A 16,889-nucleotide genomic window follows, 5' to 3' on the forward strand; every position below is an offset into this window, starting at 1 on the left:
TTTTAGTAGAGACAGGGTTTCACCATGTTGGCCAGGCTGGTCTTGAACTCCTGACCTCAAGTGATCCACCCACCTCAGCCTCTCAAAGTTCTGGGATTACAGGCATGAGCCACCGCACCTGGCCAGAAAAGTTTTTATTATGCACACAAAAGAACAGTTGGAGATTTGTGAGACACTCCAGTCACTGTAGTAAGGGCAGTGCTAATAAAACCTAAGGAAGGAAGTATTTTGACCTTTTTTGTGATTGGTTGTTATACATTAACATTCTGTTTACAGCCAGTAGAGCTGTTCAAACTGTTTTGTCTATAGCTGATTCCTTTAATTTTACTGAATCATGCTGACCAGGATGTAAAGCTTTGTGTTCTGTTTATGATTGATCAGAGCTAGCATTTCAGGGAATCAGGATATCTTAAATTCTGGCTATGTGGCTGTGGGCAGTTGGCCTTGGAGTATATCTAAACTGTGGCCTCCACTTTCATTTTTCTTGAAACATCGCTATCAACTGGGAAGAGTCTGTGACTTTATGCCCAGTTTCCCCTCTCACATTTTTCTGACGGTTGTTTTTCTTTTTGTTATGCCATTTGAGGGATTAAAGTACTCGGCTGTCTCTCTCCATTGCTATTCAGGTTAACAGCCACCATTTGCAAACACTTTGTTGGAGCTCATTCCTTCTCTGTTAGGAACTTTACAGGCATTGTCTCAGTTAATCCTACCGCACCTTTGGCAGGACCTTTGTTATTAGAGTTTTCATTATCCATGTATACACAGTTACAAGGCTATATAGAAAAGTAAAAGTCACACACAAAAATCTTGCTAACAAACTACTTATAAAATTAGTCACTACTTAACCCCATCTCTACTAAAAATACGAAAATTAGCCGGGTGTGGTGGCACACGCCTGTAATTCTAGCTACTCAGGAGGCTGAGGCAGGAGAATCGCTTGAACCCGGGAGGTGGAGGTTGCAGTGAGCCAAGACCATGCCAGTGCACTCTAGCCTGGGTGACAGAGGGAGACTGCATCTCAAAAAAAAAAAAAGAAAAAAGCCTTCCTTGGTTTCCTGCCGATTTCCTATCATGTTTCTTTGTCCTGAATTGGGCCTATATCCATGCCCATTCCTAATACAATTACCATAATTGGCTTAGACTAGCTCTGAAGCAAGTAGCTATATGAGGGAGGAATGACAACTGAAGAAAATAGAAAAGAAGGGATAAAGGATGTTGAGTTGGCAACCGACAATTCCTGCTATAGCCTTTTAAATTAATTTACTTTAAGTAGTACTGATTATTCATATTGTTATTTCCATATATAGAGGGATAAGAAATTGGAGGCTTAGAGGAAGTTAAGTGACTTAACCAAGGTCACATAGCTAAGTGGAATTTTTTTTTTTTTTTTTACTTTTTTGAGACAGTCTCACTCTGTCACCCAAGCTGGAGTGCAGTGGCACTATCTTGACTCACTGCAACCTCTGCCTCCCGGGTTCAAGTGATTCTCCTGTCTCAGCCACCTGAGTAGCTGGGATTACAGGTGTGCATCAGCATGCCCGGCTAATTTTTTGTTTTTTTAGTGGAGATGGAGTTTCTCCATGTTGGCCAGGCTGGTCACGAACTCTTGGCCTCAAGTGGTCTACCTACCTTGGCCTCCCAAAATGCTGGGATTACAGGTGTGAGCCACGGCGCCCAGCTATTGGAAGTCATGATGCAAGCTGTTATTGTTTGCATCATGAATTCCAAACTTAATGAGTGCTAGGTTGAAGTTATTTTTTTCTGTTTCCCTTGATCTTCTATTGAGATACAACATGTATTGAAGTGCAGAAATCTTTTGCAAGAATTCATTGAGCACTATAGTTATATTCATCTGTACTTACTGTCTCCCTGGTAAAGGCATAAACTCCCTTCAAGATGGGGACAAGGTTTTATACTTTCCTGAATATCCTTTAGTGCTTATATCTAACAGCACTTAACCAGGATCTGGAGGGGGTCAGCCAGTCTTGCTTCCTTCCAATTTACTCTGTAGATGTTTGTGGTTTTCTACTGTAACTACAGAGGTAAAGGAGCCATTGGTATTTCCAGTGTCTGGCACATAATAGGTGCTCTATGAATGTCAAATGAATGACTGAGGCATAAAAAGTTCTTCCTATAACGTAAGTAGTATAATAGGAAGATCACTGGGATAGAATTCTCTTAGAAGACATGATTCCTAGTCCTAGCACTATTACTCTTACTGAGTATAACTTTGGACAAGTCATTTGTTTAATTTCAAATATTTACTGAATTCTATGTACCAAATACTGTACAAGTTGTTCAAAAGGCTACAGAGTCTCTACTCTCAAAGTCTAGTCAGGGGAGAGATTACACAGGAGTGAAACCCCATCTCTACTAAAAAAAAGAAAAAAAGAAAAAAATAGCCAGGCATGGTGGCAGGCACCTATAATCCCAGCTACTTGGGAGGCTGAGGTAGAAGAATTGCTTGAGCCCAGGAGGTGGAGGTTACAGTGAGTCAAGATCGCACCACTACAGCCTGGGCAACAGAACGAATCTCTGTCTCAAAACTAAAACAAAAACAAAACAAAACAAATAAAAAAGCACAGTATGTTTAGAGATCCTTAAGGAAGTTTTGAACCTATCCAATGTGTTGGGAGTAAAGATGAGGGGGGTAAAAGTGGGAATTCAGGCCGGGCGCGGTGGCTCAAGCCTGTAATCCCAGCACTTTGGGAGGCCGAGATGGGCGGATCACAAGGTCGGGAGATCGAGACCATCCTGGCTAACAGGGTGAAACCCCATCTCTACTAAAAAATACAAAACTAGCCGGGCGAGGTGGCGGGCACCTGTAGTCCCAGCTACTCGGGAGGCTGAGGCAGGAGAATGGCGTAAAACCCAGGAGGCAGAGCTTGCAGTGAGCTGAGATCCCGCCACTGCACTCCAGCCTGCGTGACAGAGCAAGACGCCGTCTCAAAAAAAAAAAAAATGGGAATTCAGAGAAAGGATAAATATTTTAAAGGAAGACAGGCAGCATAATGGTTAACTAGTCAGACTACTGCAGACAAGCAAGCAGTACAAATCCCATGTCCCCAGGTCTTAGCTGGAGGATTAAATCCCAGATTCTCATCCTTGAGAACCTCTTTAAGCTTGTTTTCCCATCTGTAAAATGTAGATGATAACAGAATCCTTTTCCTACTATAAAATAATGCACATTGGGGGCTTAATGTAGTTGGCTATATAATAAATCGTCAATACATGTAGCAGTGGTAGGGGGGAACTCACAAAGACTTGTTAACTTATTGGATGTAGGTGAGAAAGAAGAATCAAAAAGAATATCCAGGTTCCCACCCTGGGAGGGGCAGACATAAATGGAGCCAGGAATGGTACAAGGAGCTTTGTGGTGGGCACTCACTAGTACCTTCCTTTGGAATAGTTCAACAAATGTTCACTAAGTACACACAAAGCCAATATAACTTGGTGAGCTAGAGTTAGGCTAAGATGTCGAGTCAGCAGAAGAGTAGTACCCAACTAAGGGCTTGAGGAAGGCTTCCTAGAAAAGATGATGGGTGCACATAGTCCTTAAGGATGAGCAAGCTTTGCGTGGAGGGAAGGTAGGAAGGCCATTCCGGACAAAAGCACAAACATGCACAAAGGTGAGACAGAGCATGGTGAACACACAAAGTTGTAGGCATTTTGTCTTTCTAGGACACACAAAAAAAGGTGATGAAAACAAGGCTGGAGAGACAAGCGGACCCCTCACTGGCCTCACTGTACTACTGGACTGCTCCAACCCGTCCTGGCCCAGAGCTAGAGGTGGCGCCACCCCCGCACTGTGTAGGCAATAGGTACAGACACTCTCAGCCCCAAGCCCCTCCACCCTGTTACTGTGAGACTCACACATCCTGTTTTCCCAAGCTTGCCCCACAGGGTGAGCAAACTGGACCAGCTGGATTAGAGCATTTGGAAAAGTACAGGTAGTGCTTCTAGGCTATGCCACGTCAGGCCAGGGGGTGAGATTTTTTTCCCCTTCCCTGGTCTTTGGACTGGGGCACTCGCTGAGGAGGCAGGAGTGTGACCCCTCCCATCCATTGGTGGTCCGTGATCCGTTCATCCAGTACATCATCCATAAGCATCTGCTGGGCCGGGCACAGTGGCTCACACCTGTAATCCCAGCACTTTGGGAGGCTGAGGTGGGTGGATCATCTGAGGTCGGGAGTTCAAGACCAGCCTGGCCAACATGGTAAAACCCCATCTCTACTAAAAATACAAAATTAGCCAGGTGTGGTGGCACGTACCTGTAATCCCAGCTACTCGGGAGGCTGAGGCAGGAGAATCTCTTGAACCCAGGAGGTGGAGGTTGTAGGTTGCAGTGAGTCGAGATCAAGCCATTGCACTCCAGCCTGGGCAACAAGAGTGAAATTCCATCTCAAAAGAAAAAAAAAAAGCATCTGCTGAAGGCATAGCATTGTGTTAGAGGCTTGGACTACCCTAAGGAATAATAGTCCTGACACTTGAGGACATCCCCATCCAACTGGAAAAGCACTGGATAAACATCTCAGAAAATGTCATAAGGCATAAAAGCTGTAATAATAACAGCTAACTTGTATTTAGCATAAATAAAAGGCCTAATCAGGCTTTGGACTAAATATTTTGCCTATGGCTCATTTAATCTTAATAACAACTGTAATGAGATTATCTCATTTTATGAGGAGGAAACTGTATACAGAGAGGTGACTGACTTGCCTAAGGTTGAACGGCTTATGAGTAGTAGAGCCAGCATTCAAATCCTGTCAGCCTCCAGTGTCCCCTGTCTTTAGCCATTAGCCACCCAGAGAATCTGCTAAGCCATATAGATAAATGCTATGAATTCAGAGGCAGGAGCAATTACTGTGGCTTGGGGGCATCCACAAAGGCTTTCTAAGATGGTGGCACATGATTTGGGCCTTGAAACTGGTTGAATAGAGATAGGAAAAGAACAGATACTCAATTTAACTGGCCCTGTCTTTTGAATCATCACTTTAAGCCTAGAATAACAAAGCTAGAAAAGACCCTAAATATCATCTAGCCCAGTGGTTATCAAATTTTCCTAAGATGTGGACATTTTTCTTTAAATGAAACATGAGCAGAAGCTACGTGCAGTGGCTCATGCCTGTAATCCCAGCTACTTGGGAGGCTAAGGTGGAAGGATTGCTCAAGCCCAGAAGTTCGACACCAGCCTGGGCAACAGTGAGACCTTGTCTCAAAAAAGAAAGAAAGAGGCCGAGCGCGGTGGCTCACGCCTGTAATCTCAGCACTTTGGGAGGCTGAGGTGGGTGGATCACTTGAGATCAGGGGTTCGAGACCAGCCTGGCCAACATGGTGAAACTCTGACTCTACTGAAAATACAAAAATTAGCCAGGTGCAGTGCTGTACGCCTGTCATCCCAGCTACTTGAGAGGCTGAGGCAGGAGAATCCCTTGAACCCCAGAGGTGGAGGTTGCAGTGAGCTGAGATTACACCACTGCACTCCAGCCTGGGTGACAGAGTGAGACTTTGTCTCAGAAAGAAAGATGAGCAGTGACCTTGCCTCTTCAAAAGGAGGGCCAAACATTCTCTAGCCCAAAAAGGCCCTGAAAAGTTCAATTGAGAACCACTGATTAGTCCAATGTCCTTGGAGCTTCGTTTTATCTTTGCTATCTGGATAAGGAAGAGACAGCAGTAGTTCCCAAAATACACAAATGATGGGACGTTTTAAATGGGAGTAACCAACTGAGCACTCTGCTGCTGCTGCTGATCTATTTGCCCTCTTGTCCTGCCTCAGGGTGAATGGTTGGCAGCTACAAATGGCAGCCAAGAGAGAATGGAATCGGGGCTCCATTCTCTCTTGAGAATGTGCAGTAGAGGAATATGAAGGGAGCTGGAGTTGGAGAGACTCTTAAAGAAAGAGCTGAGTAATTTGGGACTGGAGAGTTAATGTAAATCTCTTCTTGGTTCATGGGGATTTTGTTGTCGTTGTTATTGTTTATTCCCCCATGACGCAACCCTCAGGAGATCCTGAGAACACGTGCCCTGATTTGGGGGGATTTTAATTAAAAAAAACTTTTTTTGAGACGGAGTCTCGCTCTTTCGCCCAGGCTGGAATGTCGTGGTGCGATCTTGGCTCACTGCAAGCTCCGCCTCCCATGTTCACACCATTCTCCTGCTTCAGCCTCCCAAGTAGCTGGGAGTACAGGAGCCCACCACCACACCCAGCTAATTTTTTGTATTTTTAGTAGAGATGGGGTTTCACTGTGTTAGCCAGGATGGTCTCGATCTCCTGACCTCCCAAAGTGCTAGGATTACAGGCATGAGCCACCACGCCTGGCCAACATTTTTTTTTAATTAGAGATAGTCTCTTGCTATGTTGCCCAGGTTATTCTCAAGCAGTCCTCCCACCTTGGCCTCCCAAAATGCTGGGATTACAGGCATAAGCTACAGCGCCCGGCCTTCCTTCTTTGCTTAATTCTATTTGTTTGTTCATTTGTTTGTTTTTGAGACAGTCTTGGGCTGTCGCCCCGGCTGGAGTACAGTGGCATGATCTCGGCTCCCTGCAATCTCCGCCTCCCAGGTTCAAGGGATTCTCTTGCCTCAGCCTCCTGAGTAGCTGGGATTACAGGTGGCTGCCACCACGCCTGGCTAATTTTTTGTATTTTTAGCAGAGATGGGGTTTCACTATGTTGGCCAGGCTGGTCTCAAACTCCTGACCTTGTGACCTGCCCACCTTGGCCTCCCAAAGTGTGGGGATTACAGGCGTGAGCCACCATGCCTAGCCTTCCTTAATTCTATTAATATATAAATCCTTTACTTTAAAAAAAAAAAAAAAAACAGACTCTTGGTCTGTTGCTTAGGCTGGAGTGCAGTGGCACAAATCAGAGTTAACTGCAGCCTCAAACTCCTGAACTCAAGCAGCCCTCCAGCCTCAGCCTCCCGAGTAGTTGGGACTGCAGTTGGGAACCACTACACTTGGCCCTACAGGGTTTTTTCTATTTTTTTTTTTTTGTTGTTGTTGTTGTTGTTGTTTTGTTTTAAGACAGAATTTTGCTCTTGCTGTCCAGGCTGGAGTGCAATGGCGCGATCTTGACTCACCACAACCTCCGCCTCCCAGGTTCAAGCGATTCTCCTGCCTCAGCCTCCCGAGTAGCTGGGACTACAGGCATGCACCACCACGCCCGGCTAATTCTGTGCTTTTAGTAGAGTCAGGGTTTCTCCATGTTGGTGGTCAGGCTGGTCTTGAACTCCTGACCTCTGCCCATCTTGGCCTCCCAAAGTGCTGGGATTACAGGCGTGAGCCACCGTGCCCAGCCATTTGTTTGTTTTTTTGAGACAGGGTCTCACTCTGTTGCCCAGGCTGGAGTGCAGTGGCATGAACATGGCTTACTGCAGGCTTGACCTCCCAGGCTCAAGCAGTCCTCCCTTCTCAGCCTCCTGAATAGCTGGGACTACAGGAACACACCACCACACCTGGCTGATTTTTACATTTTTTGTAGAGCCAGGGTCTTACCATGTTGCCCAGGCTGGTCTCAAACACCTGGGCTCAAGTGATCCTTCTGCCTCGGCCTCCCAAAGTGCTGGGGTTATAGGCATGAGCCACTGTACCCAGACCCCTTCAAGGTCTTATCTTTATAAGGGGTGTTTTATCTTTATAAGGGGTGGGGGATGGTCAGCACATTCTCATTGTCACCTCTACCTTCCCTAGGTATGTGCAGGTGAAATTTGTCTGCATTCGGACCCAGTCAAACAGGAAGAGAACCCAGGAGGCAGACATGTGCCCAGCGTACTTGCTCCTAAGGTACAACGAGAGACTAGATAGACTATTTATCAGTGAACTAAACACACAGCATGTACATGGTCACTCTAAAGTGGCTAGTCGTGGAGGAGACACCACTGGCAAATCTCAAAGGACAGTGTGCCTGCAGAGACTCCAGCCTGTGCAGCCCACAAGCAAAAAAGACCTTGACACTGCCGAGAAGTCCCTGGTTGAGCCATCGTTTTGCCTAGATAAGGTACAAGTGTCCTCAAAGCCAGAGCAGGAAGGCATCACTCCTTCTGACCTGGCCAAGATAGCAAAAGTGATGAAGAACTTTCTTAAGATAGATGAGGGTTCCATGGCTTCCTTCAGTGTGGGTGACAGCCAACACCTGGACCGACTCAGCTTCCAGAGCAGTAAGATGAGCGACCTGTTCATCCGCTTTCCAGAGAATCTCTTGCTACACCGGGTGGAGAACACCCAGGGCCACATCCTCTATGCTTTCTTGGTGGAGAACAAGGAACGAGAAAGTCGAGTGGTGCACTTTGCTGTGCTCAAGGCGGAGACAGCCACCTCTGTGGCCAAGATGCTGAGCATCTTCACAGAGTTCAACTCCGATTGGCCCAAGGTCAAGGTGGTCTTTGTGGACCCTTCATTCCATCACCGGGCTATCCTGCAGGAGATCTTTCCTGCTGCCCGCATCCTCCTTTCCATCTACCACACAACCCGACTCTTGGAGAAGAAGTTGCATCGTAGTTCAGCAAATCCATCCTTTAAAAGGCTCATGAAGGAAGCCCTACGGGAGGCTGTGTTTGTCACTTCCGAAGCCAGCCTGAAAAATCTCTGCCAGATGTCCCAGGCCCTACTGGATGAGGATCTCTTCAACTTCCTGCAGGCCCACTGGTTCACCTGTGAACTGCTGTGGTACGTGCATGTTAGGAAGGGCCTGCTTGCGTGTAACACCTACATGGACAGCCTAGACATTGTCACTAGCAAGGTGTCAAGCCTCTTTCGGGAACAGCAGTCCCTGCTGGACTGCATCCTCTGCTTTGTGGATTACATAGACTTCTTTAATACCAAAGGCTTGAAGAACTTGCCCACAGCTCCTCCCAAGTTAAAGAGAGCTCGGCCAGCAAGCATGCCACTGAAGTCCAAGAAAGCTTTTGGAATCTGTGGAGAGAGCCTTACCAATCTCCCTGTAGAAGAGACCAAGCCAGACCCACAGCAGGTACAGGTGCAGCAGCGGTCACAGGTGCCGCCCTCGCAGGTTGGCATGCTGGACACCTTGCACCAGAGTGGCTCTGAACTAGCCTACAAGCTGTGCCACAATGAGTGGGAAGTGGTACAGAACTCCACCCACCTGGTGGACATGGCTGGCTCTTCAGTGGACGTTCAGCTGCTAGAGGACTCTCACCAGGTTAGCAAAGATGGCTGTAGCTGCAGCTGTTCCTTTCAACAATGGTACCACCTGCCATGCCGACACATTTTGGCTCTGCTGCACACCAGCCAGCAGCCGGTTGGTGAAGCCATGGTGTGCCGCCGGTGGCAGAAGAAGTACCAGCACCTCCTTGGGCCCAATGGGGAGCTCCAGGATCGTGGCGTGGTCCCAAACACAGGCCAGCCTGAGAAGCAAGGACGGAACGACATGATTCAGGACCTAAGCAGGGAGTTAGCAAACCTGCTCATGCAGACTGAGGGGCCAGAGCTGGAGGAACGCTACTCCACCCTGCGCAAGATTGTGGATATCTGGGCTGACCCCTCCCAGCCGTCTGAGTTCCTTCAGCAGCCAGGAGACTTTAAGGATGTGGGCAGCCTCCCTTTCCTCTGGGGAAAGCAAGAAGAAGGGGAGGGATTCCCTCCCGCTACAGCTGTGATGCATTATTGAAGCACTTTAGCTGAGGCATTGGACCACAAACACTTCTCCTTGGAAGTGTGAGAGTTTAAAGTGGGCAGTACATGCTAGGGGTCAGCATTTTAGCCAATGTCTTCCTAGGTAGGGCTAGGAATATTGTTACAGTAGAGAGGAAGGGAACTCCACTGTGTGACAGTCCTTTCAATCTGCCCTTTTCAGCCCTAGTTTTGGCATTCCTTGGGAGCCTCAGTTGTTCAAGGCCAAAGTTATCTCCGTGCTGCAAGGTCACCCTCTTCCTCCCCCACCCCCTGAGATCAGATCTTATTTGCCCTGCAAAGATGAATCCCTGCCTCAGGATAGGGTGAGATAAAATCGGTCTGGTAAAAGGGCCTGTTTTCAGGGACAAAGGGAATGAGGATGATCTTTGGCTGTTGCTGCTCTTTATGAAGAATCTTATTTGTAACTTTTTATTCATATTAAAGTTGTTTTTAATAAAATTAAGTAAACAAGGGAAATGTGTTCTGCTTGATCAGGGAAGGAAGAGGAATTGCATAGCAATAGGACTCGACTTTACAATAGGAAGTTGATGCTCTAGGGTGGATTTATTAATTTTAAAGAAAATTGAGGCCGGGCGTGGTGGCTCATGCCCATAATCCCAGCACTTTGGGATGTCGAGGTGGGTGGATCATCTGAGATCAGGAGTTCGAGACCAGCCTGGCCAACATGGCGAAACCCTGTTCTACTAAAAATACAAAAATTAGCTAGGCACGGTGGCCCACCTATAATCCCAGCTACTTGGGAGACTGAGGCAGGAGAATCACTTGAACCCAGGAGGCAGAGGTTGCAGTGAGCCTAGATCGCGCCACTGCACTCCAGCCTGGGTGACAGAGTGAGACTCTCTCTCAAAAAACAAAAAAAAAAAAAGGAAAATTGAGTATTAGCAACCTAATGGGGTTGTGGAGCCAAATAGAACCTGATGCCTCACATTCAAGGATTTAGCAATCTGCCTCTTACTTTGCTCCCTTCCTACAACCAAGCTTTCAAGGTTGATTTCAGGTTGCCTTATATTCTAGCGGGAAGAGGCCAAATAGACTGGAGGGTGTTGGGGAAAAAACCTGAATCCTAGACCTGACTGGCAGCAACTTGCTGGAGAACTGTGGGCAATTTCTTTGACCTCAGTTTCCTCTGTAAAAATTAGCATGTTGGCCTGTTCTAATCCCAAATTTCTCCTCTAGGTTTACATAAGCACCTTTTTTTTTTTTTTTTTTTTTTAATGAGTTTCGCTCTTGTTGCTTGTTGCCCAGGGTGGAGTGCAATGGCAGAATCTCGGCTCACTATAACCTCCGCCTCCTGGGTTCAAGCGATTCTCCTGCCTCAGCCTCCCGAGTAGTTGGGATTACAAGCATGTGCCACCACGCCTGGCTAATTTTTTGTATTTAGAGAAGGGGTTTCACCATGTTGGTCGGCCTGGTCTTGAACTCCTCATCTCAGGCAATCCACCTGCTTCGGCCTCCCAAAGTGCTGGGATTAAAGGCATGACCTACCGCACCCGGCCCAATAACATTTTTGATGCATAAGTACCAACACTGATTTGATGTTGCTAGTTGGTAAACTTAATCCTCCAAGGCCTGGTAAACACCCAGCTTTCTAAGTCTGCCATCTTCTTTTTTTTTTTTTGAGGCGGAGTCTCGCTCTGTCGCCCAGGCTGGAGTGCAGTGGCCAGATCTCAGCTCACTGCAAGCTCCGCCCCCCGGGTTCCCGCCATTCTCCTGCCTCAGCCTCCCGAGTAGCTGGGACTACAGGCGCCCGCCACCTCACCCGGCTAGTTTTTGTATTTTTAGTAGAGACGGGGTTTCACCGTGTTAGCCAGGATGGTCTCGATCTCCTGACCTCGTGATCCGCCCGTCTCGGCCTCCCAAAGTGCTGGGATTACAGGCTTGAGCCACCGCGCCCGGCCAAAGTCTGCCATCTTCAAGGGAACTGAGGACAAGAGACCAGTGAGTAGGCCCTTACACTAGTGTAGTAGGACCCTAAATACATCATGGCACCATTCTGAAGAATACTGGAGGGGGTCGGGCTAGAGAATGCCAAATTTTGGCTTGTTTAAGGGGATCTGGATTTCCTCAGCTGTAAAAGTTGGGCTCCCGATCCCCGAAGGAGCAGTAGAATTTGAGACCTGGAACTTAGTTTCCTCATAAGGTAGAATATGCGTTACGACTACGTATGCACCATTTCCTAAACTCCAGGGGCTTTAGAGTCTGACACACACACACACACACACACACAAAACAAAACAAAACAAAAAATCGTGGTAAATCCCAAAATATCCCAGCACTTTGGGAGGCTGAGGTGGCGAATCACGAGGTCAGGCGTTCGAGACCAGCCTGGCCAACAGGGTGAAACCCCGTCTCTACCAAAAATACAAAAAAATCAGCTGGGCTTGGTGGCGGGTGCCTGTAATCCCAGCTACTCAGGAGGCTGAGGCAGGAGAATCATCGCTTGAATCCGGGAGGTGGAGGTTGCAGTGAGCCGAGATCGTGCCACTGCACTCCATCCCAGGCGACAGTGCGAGACTCCATCTCAAAAAAAAAAAAAATCTATAAAATTGCTATTTATTTTCCTTTTCATTTCTGCCTTTGAAGGAGCTTCCATAGTAACGTGTCCTTCCAGTCGCCTAGCCTGAAGGGAGGCCCCAGAGATCCAGCTTCAAGGCTCCGCTCTCCCAGATGCAAGTATCATTAGACTCTCGTTGGTTACCGCCCGCCGAGCCCCTTGTAACCCTGGCAACACCGCCCGCCCGCGAATTGTCGCATTACGATTGGTCCGTGGCGCTAAAGCCTGAAAGTTAATTCCTCAGACATTGGCCCGAGTCACTGCGATGCTGACACCGTGGTTGGTGAGTTTGGATGTCAGTCAGAGTCGGAGGCAGGGTCAAATAGGGAGAAATGGCGACGGAGCCAGGCTGTGGGTGAGTGATTCCTGAAGGGGTGGAAGTGTGAGACAGTGGATCACCGCAGTCAGCCGTCATACATCTCCCAAAGGGGTGTGAGGGAGGTTTTCTTCTCATCCGGCTCCAGCCGGACTCGGAACGTCAGACATCCACATCTCCCACCCAGGTTAGAGGTGAGAGGTCAAAGGCCGTATTCCCTCTCTGTTGGTTTTTGGACCCCACGTACTGTGGACAGCGGTCAGGATCCCGAACCAAAGACTCAGCTTTCAGCTACTTACAGAGTAATGGTGGGCAAGTCACTTAGCTTCTTTGAGCTTTAGTTTATCATCTGTAAAATGAGGACAGTAACTCGGTCTGGGGCCAAATAGAGGAAACGCTGGAATAGACCATTGCTGCTAAAAGAGGGATATAGTAGAGGCAGGAGAAGCTATGTACATTTGTTAGCCATATTTTATGGTGGAAGGGATTGAGGCTCAGAGAGGGTCACTGACTTGCCCAAGATCACCCAGCAAGTTTGGAGCAATTGCAGTTCTCTTATGCATACCAGGACCAAAGGAGAGAATGGATGCCAATCAGTCATTTATAAATATAAAATCATATTTTTATTTTATTTTATTTTTTGAGACGGAGTTTCACTCTGTCACCCAGAGCTGGAGTGCAGTGGTGCAACCTCGGCCTCCTGGGTTCAAGCGAGTCTCCTGCCTCAGCCTCCCAAGTAGCTGAGACTACAGGCATGGGCCACCATGCCCGGCTAATTCTTTTTGTATTTTTAGTAGAGACAGGGTTTCACCATGTTGGCCAGGCTGGTCTCGAACTCCCAACCTCAAGTTATCTGCCCACCTTGGCCTCCCAAAGTGCTGGGATTACAGGCATGAGCCACTGCACCTGGCCAGAATGCTATTTTTTTTAAATGGCCATATGCAGCTCTGGCCGTACCTATTTAAATCCCCTGTAACTATATCTTTCCATAGTTAGCTTCTAATCATTTAGATCTCAGCTCCAATATCATCCTTCTCCCCTGAGAGGCCTTCCATTAGCACTTTAACTAAAGTATCCTTCCCTTCCCCAGCTTACTCTATGACATGTTACTCAGGTTTATGGTCTTTGTAAGCTTCATTATTGGATATATTTTTGCTTATTTGTTTACATGTTTATTGTGTATCTTCCCCTAGAACAGTGCTGACATATAGTAAGTGTTCAACAAATATTGTGTGGATGAATAATTGAAGAGCCAGGTGCCTGTGTCTCCTTAAACCTCTGTTCCTCTCCATAGGCCCATCTTTGGAAAAAGATCTGGGAATGATTGTCTAGCCTCAAGCCTCAACTTACTTGAAGCTTGAGAGACTCAAAGCCTCATGGACAGCTGCCCTGCAAAGAAAGTATTTTGACCTTGGCATTTGGACATCTTCCATCTCCCCCATGGCCCTGACAATGCTGAATGGGCTCCTGATTAAGGACTCAAGCCCACCTATGCTGCTGCACCAGGTTAATAAGACTGCCCAGTTAGATACCTTCAACTACCAGAGCTGCTCTATGCAGAGTATCTTTGACCATTTCCCTGAGATCTTATTTATCCACCGGACCTATAACCCAAGGGGTAAGGTCTTATATACCTTCCTGGTGGATGGACCTCGGGTGCAGCTGGAGGGTCATCTTGCCCGAGCAGTCTACTTTGCCATCCCTGCCAAGGAGGACACTGAAGGCCTGGCCCAGATGTTTCAGGTATTCAAGAAGTTTAACCCAGCATGGGAGAGAGTCTGTACCATCCTGGTGGATCCTCATTTCCTTCCACTGCCCACCCTAGCCATGGAGTTCCCCGCAGCTGAGGTCCTGCTCTCAGCCTTCCACATTTGCAAGTTCCTCCAGGCCAAGTTCTATCAGCTGTCCCTTGAACGACCCATGGAAAGGCTGCTCCTGACCTCCCTGCAGAGCACAATGTGCTCAGCCACAGCAGGCAACCTGAGAAAGTTGTATACACTCCTGAGCAACTGCATCCCCCCAGCCAGACTGCCCGAGCTTCACTCACACTGGCTGCTCAACGACCGCATCTGGCTGGCTCACCGCTGGAGAAGCCAAGCTGAGAGCAGCCGCTACTTCCAGAGCCTCGAGGTCACCACCCGCATCCTCAGCCAGTTCTTTGGCACCGCCCCATCTGAGAAACAAGGTATGGCTTCTCTGTTCCGTTACATGCAGCAGAACTCTGCAGACATGGCAAACTTCAACCAGGGCCTGTGTGCCCAGAACAATCATGCCCCCTCAGACACCATCCCCGAAAGCCCCAAAGTGGAGCAGCTGGTAGAATCCCATATCCAGCACTCCCTCAATGCCATCTGCACAGGGCCAGCAGCCCAACTCTGCCTGGGCGAGCTTGCTGTGGTCCAGAAATCCACACACCTCATTGGCTCTGGCTCAGAAAAGATGAACATACAGATCCTGGAAGATACCCACAAGGTGCAGCCCCAGCCCCCTGCCAGCTGCAGCTGCTATTTTAACCAGGCCTTCCACCTGCCCTGCCGCCACATCCTAGCCATGCTCAGCACCCGCCGCCAGGTGCTGCAGCCCGACATGCTGCCGGCTCAGTGGACGGCAGGCTGTGCCACCAGTCTAGACAGCATCCTGGGCAGCAAGTGGAGTGAGACCCTGGATAAGCACCTGGCAGTGACTCACCTCACTGAGGAGGTGGGTCAGCTGTTGCAGCACTGCAGCAAGGAGGAGTTTGAGCGGAGGTACAGCACCCTGCGGGAACTGGCTGACAGCTGGATTGGGCCTTATGAGCAGGTTCAACTCTGATTATTCTCGATGCCCAGAGAAGCTCATGCACCTGTGCACACTCACATCCACCCGTACACACACACACACTCTCTCTTACTTAATACTGTTATGTATTTCCATGGGCCCTCCTTCCAGAATAAGGACAAAGTTCAAGGGTCTTCTCATCTACCATGGCCTGCTACCTAGCACGTGTCTAGCTCAATGAGACAGGAGTCAGCAGATCTTATCTGTTTAGTTTACTCAGGTGGCCACATACAGTCTCTGTTATATATTCTTGGTTTTGTTTTAACATTTTCATAAGGTAAAAAACATTCTTAGCTCAAAGGTCTTATAAAAACAGGCAACCCAGCTGGGCGTGGTGGCTCATACCTGTAATCCCAGCACTTTGGGAGGCTGAGGTGGACAGATCACTTGAAGTCAGGAGTTCAAGACCAGCCTGGCCAACATAGTGAAACCCCGTCTCTACTAAAAATACAAAAATTAGCCAGGCATGGTGGTGGGCGCCTATAATCCCAGCTACTCGGGAGACTGAGGCAGGAGAATTGCTTGAACCCGGGAGGTAGAGGTTGCAGTAGGCCAAGATCCTGCTGCCACTGCACTGCAGCCTGGGAGGGCGAGGCTCCATCTAAAAATAAAATAAAATAATGGCAACCCCTGAACTAAGATAAGAGATAAAACATCAGGCGGTGAGGTTGAGGTTTGGGGCTTGGTAGCAGTTGCCCCAGTCATGAGATGACTCACTTAACCCATCTCCTTTGAGTGAACTGGGCTGGGAGGCTTCCTACAGAGGAAGAGGCCCCTCTGGGGAGCTCTGGGGAGCTGGCTCAGCCAGGCTCCCTGAACTTCTTTCCTTGTCCTATCCTGGGGTCAATAAAACTGAATGCTGCATATGCTATCACTTGTCTAGTTTGTTTTTGTTCCATAGAAGGCAGTTTAGGGTATATTATGGAAAGAATAGACTTTAGAGTGTTATACAACATGTGAATCCTGGTTGATTCCTTCCCTGCTTGATTTTTGTGCCTGGTTCTGCCTTTTACTAGCCATGAGTCTTATTAGGGTTAAGTTACCCCTCTAAACCTCAACCTGATTGTCTGTAAAAATGGGGATTTCCACAGGGTACGCTTACAGAGCAGGCATACCTAGTGGGTGCTCAATTAAGTATTAATTTTCCTTCCTTGCCTATGGTCCTATGATCTGCCTTCAACATGCTGAAAAATTTAAGGCAAGAGGAGAATTCACATGACTAGGACTTAATATAAGAAATTCTGGTGGTGGCTCACACCTGTAATCCCAGCACTTTGCGAGGCCAAGGCGGGTGGATCACCTGAGGTCGGGAGTTTGAGATCAGCCTGACCAACATGGTGAAACTGTGTCTCTACTAAAAATACAAAAATTAGCCAGGCGTAGTGGCAGGCACCTGTAATCCCAGCTACTCGGGAAGCTGGGGCAGGAGAATTGCATGAACCTGGGAGGCAGAGGTTGCAGTGAGCTGAGATCGCGCCATTGCACTCCAGCCTGGGTGACAGAGCAAGACTGTGTCTAAAAAATAAAAATTAAAAAAAAAAAAAAAA

The 16,889-nt window shown here is 48.0% G+C and overlaps 2 protein-coding genes across 5 annotated transcripts in view; both read left to right on the forward strand.

Moving 5' to 3' along the window:
• The window catches only part of ZSWIM3 (zinc finger SWIM-type containing 3), a 20,950-nt gene extending 10,839 nt beyond the window's left edge, over nt 1-10,111 (forward strand). The window contains exon 2 of the mRNA XM_023197071.1: nt 7,694-10,111. Within this exon, the coding sequence (XP_023052839.1) occupies nt 7,694-9,629 (1,936 nt within the window). The 3' untranslated portion in view covers nt 9,630-10,111. The remainder of the gene's footprint in view (nt 1-7,693) is intronic.
• Nucleotides 10,112-12,216: 2,105 nt separating this feature from the next.
• On the forward strand, nt 12,217-16,213 carry ZSWIM1 (zinc finger SWIM-type containing 1). Of its 4 annotated transcripts, none has more exons than XM_023197090.1 (2): nt 12,217-12,492; nt 13,820-16,213. In XM_023197090.1, the coding sequence occupies exon 2, from the start codon at nt 13,966-13,968 to the stop codon at nt 15,334-15,336; it is 1,371 nt and encodes a 456-aa protein (XP_023052858.1). In that variant the 5' UTR covers nt 12,217-12,492; nt 13,820-13,965; the 3' UTR covers nt 15,337-16,213. The 4 variants fall into 4 exon arrangements, with proteins under 4 accessions (XP_023052858.1, XP_023052855.1, XP_023052857.1 ...); XM_023197087.2 differs by lacking the exon at nt 12,217-12,492 and adding an exon at nt 12,508-12,719; XM_023197089.2 differs by lacking the exon at nt 12,217-12,492 and adding an exon at nt 12,508-12,712.
• The last annotated feature ends 676 nt before the right edge of the window (nt 16,214-16,889 follow it).

Source organism: Piliocolobus tephrosceles, chromosome 20, assembly GCF_002776525.5.
Source record: "Piliocolobus tephrosceles isolate RC106 chromosome 20, ASM277652v3, whole genome shotgun sequence".
Classification (NCBI taxonomy): Eukaryota; Metazoa; Chordata; class Mammalia; order Primates; family Cercopithecidae; genus Piliocolobus; species Piliocolobus tephrosceles.

What these genes read in the sequence shown, in the direction of transcription:
- ZSWIM1 (XM_023197090.1), top strand. Translation starts at nt 13,966, where the DNA reads ATGGCCCTGACAATGCTGAATGGGCTCCTGATTAAGGACTCAAGCCCA.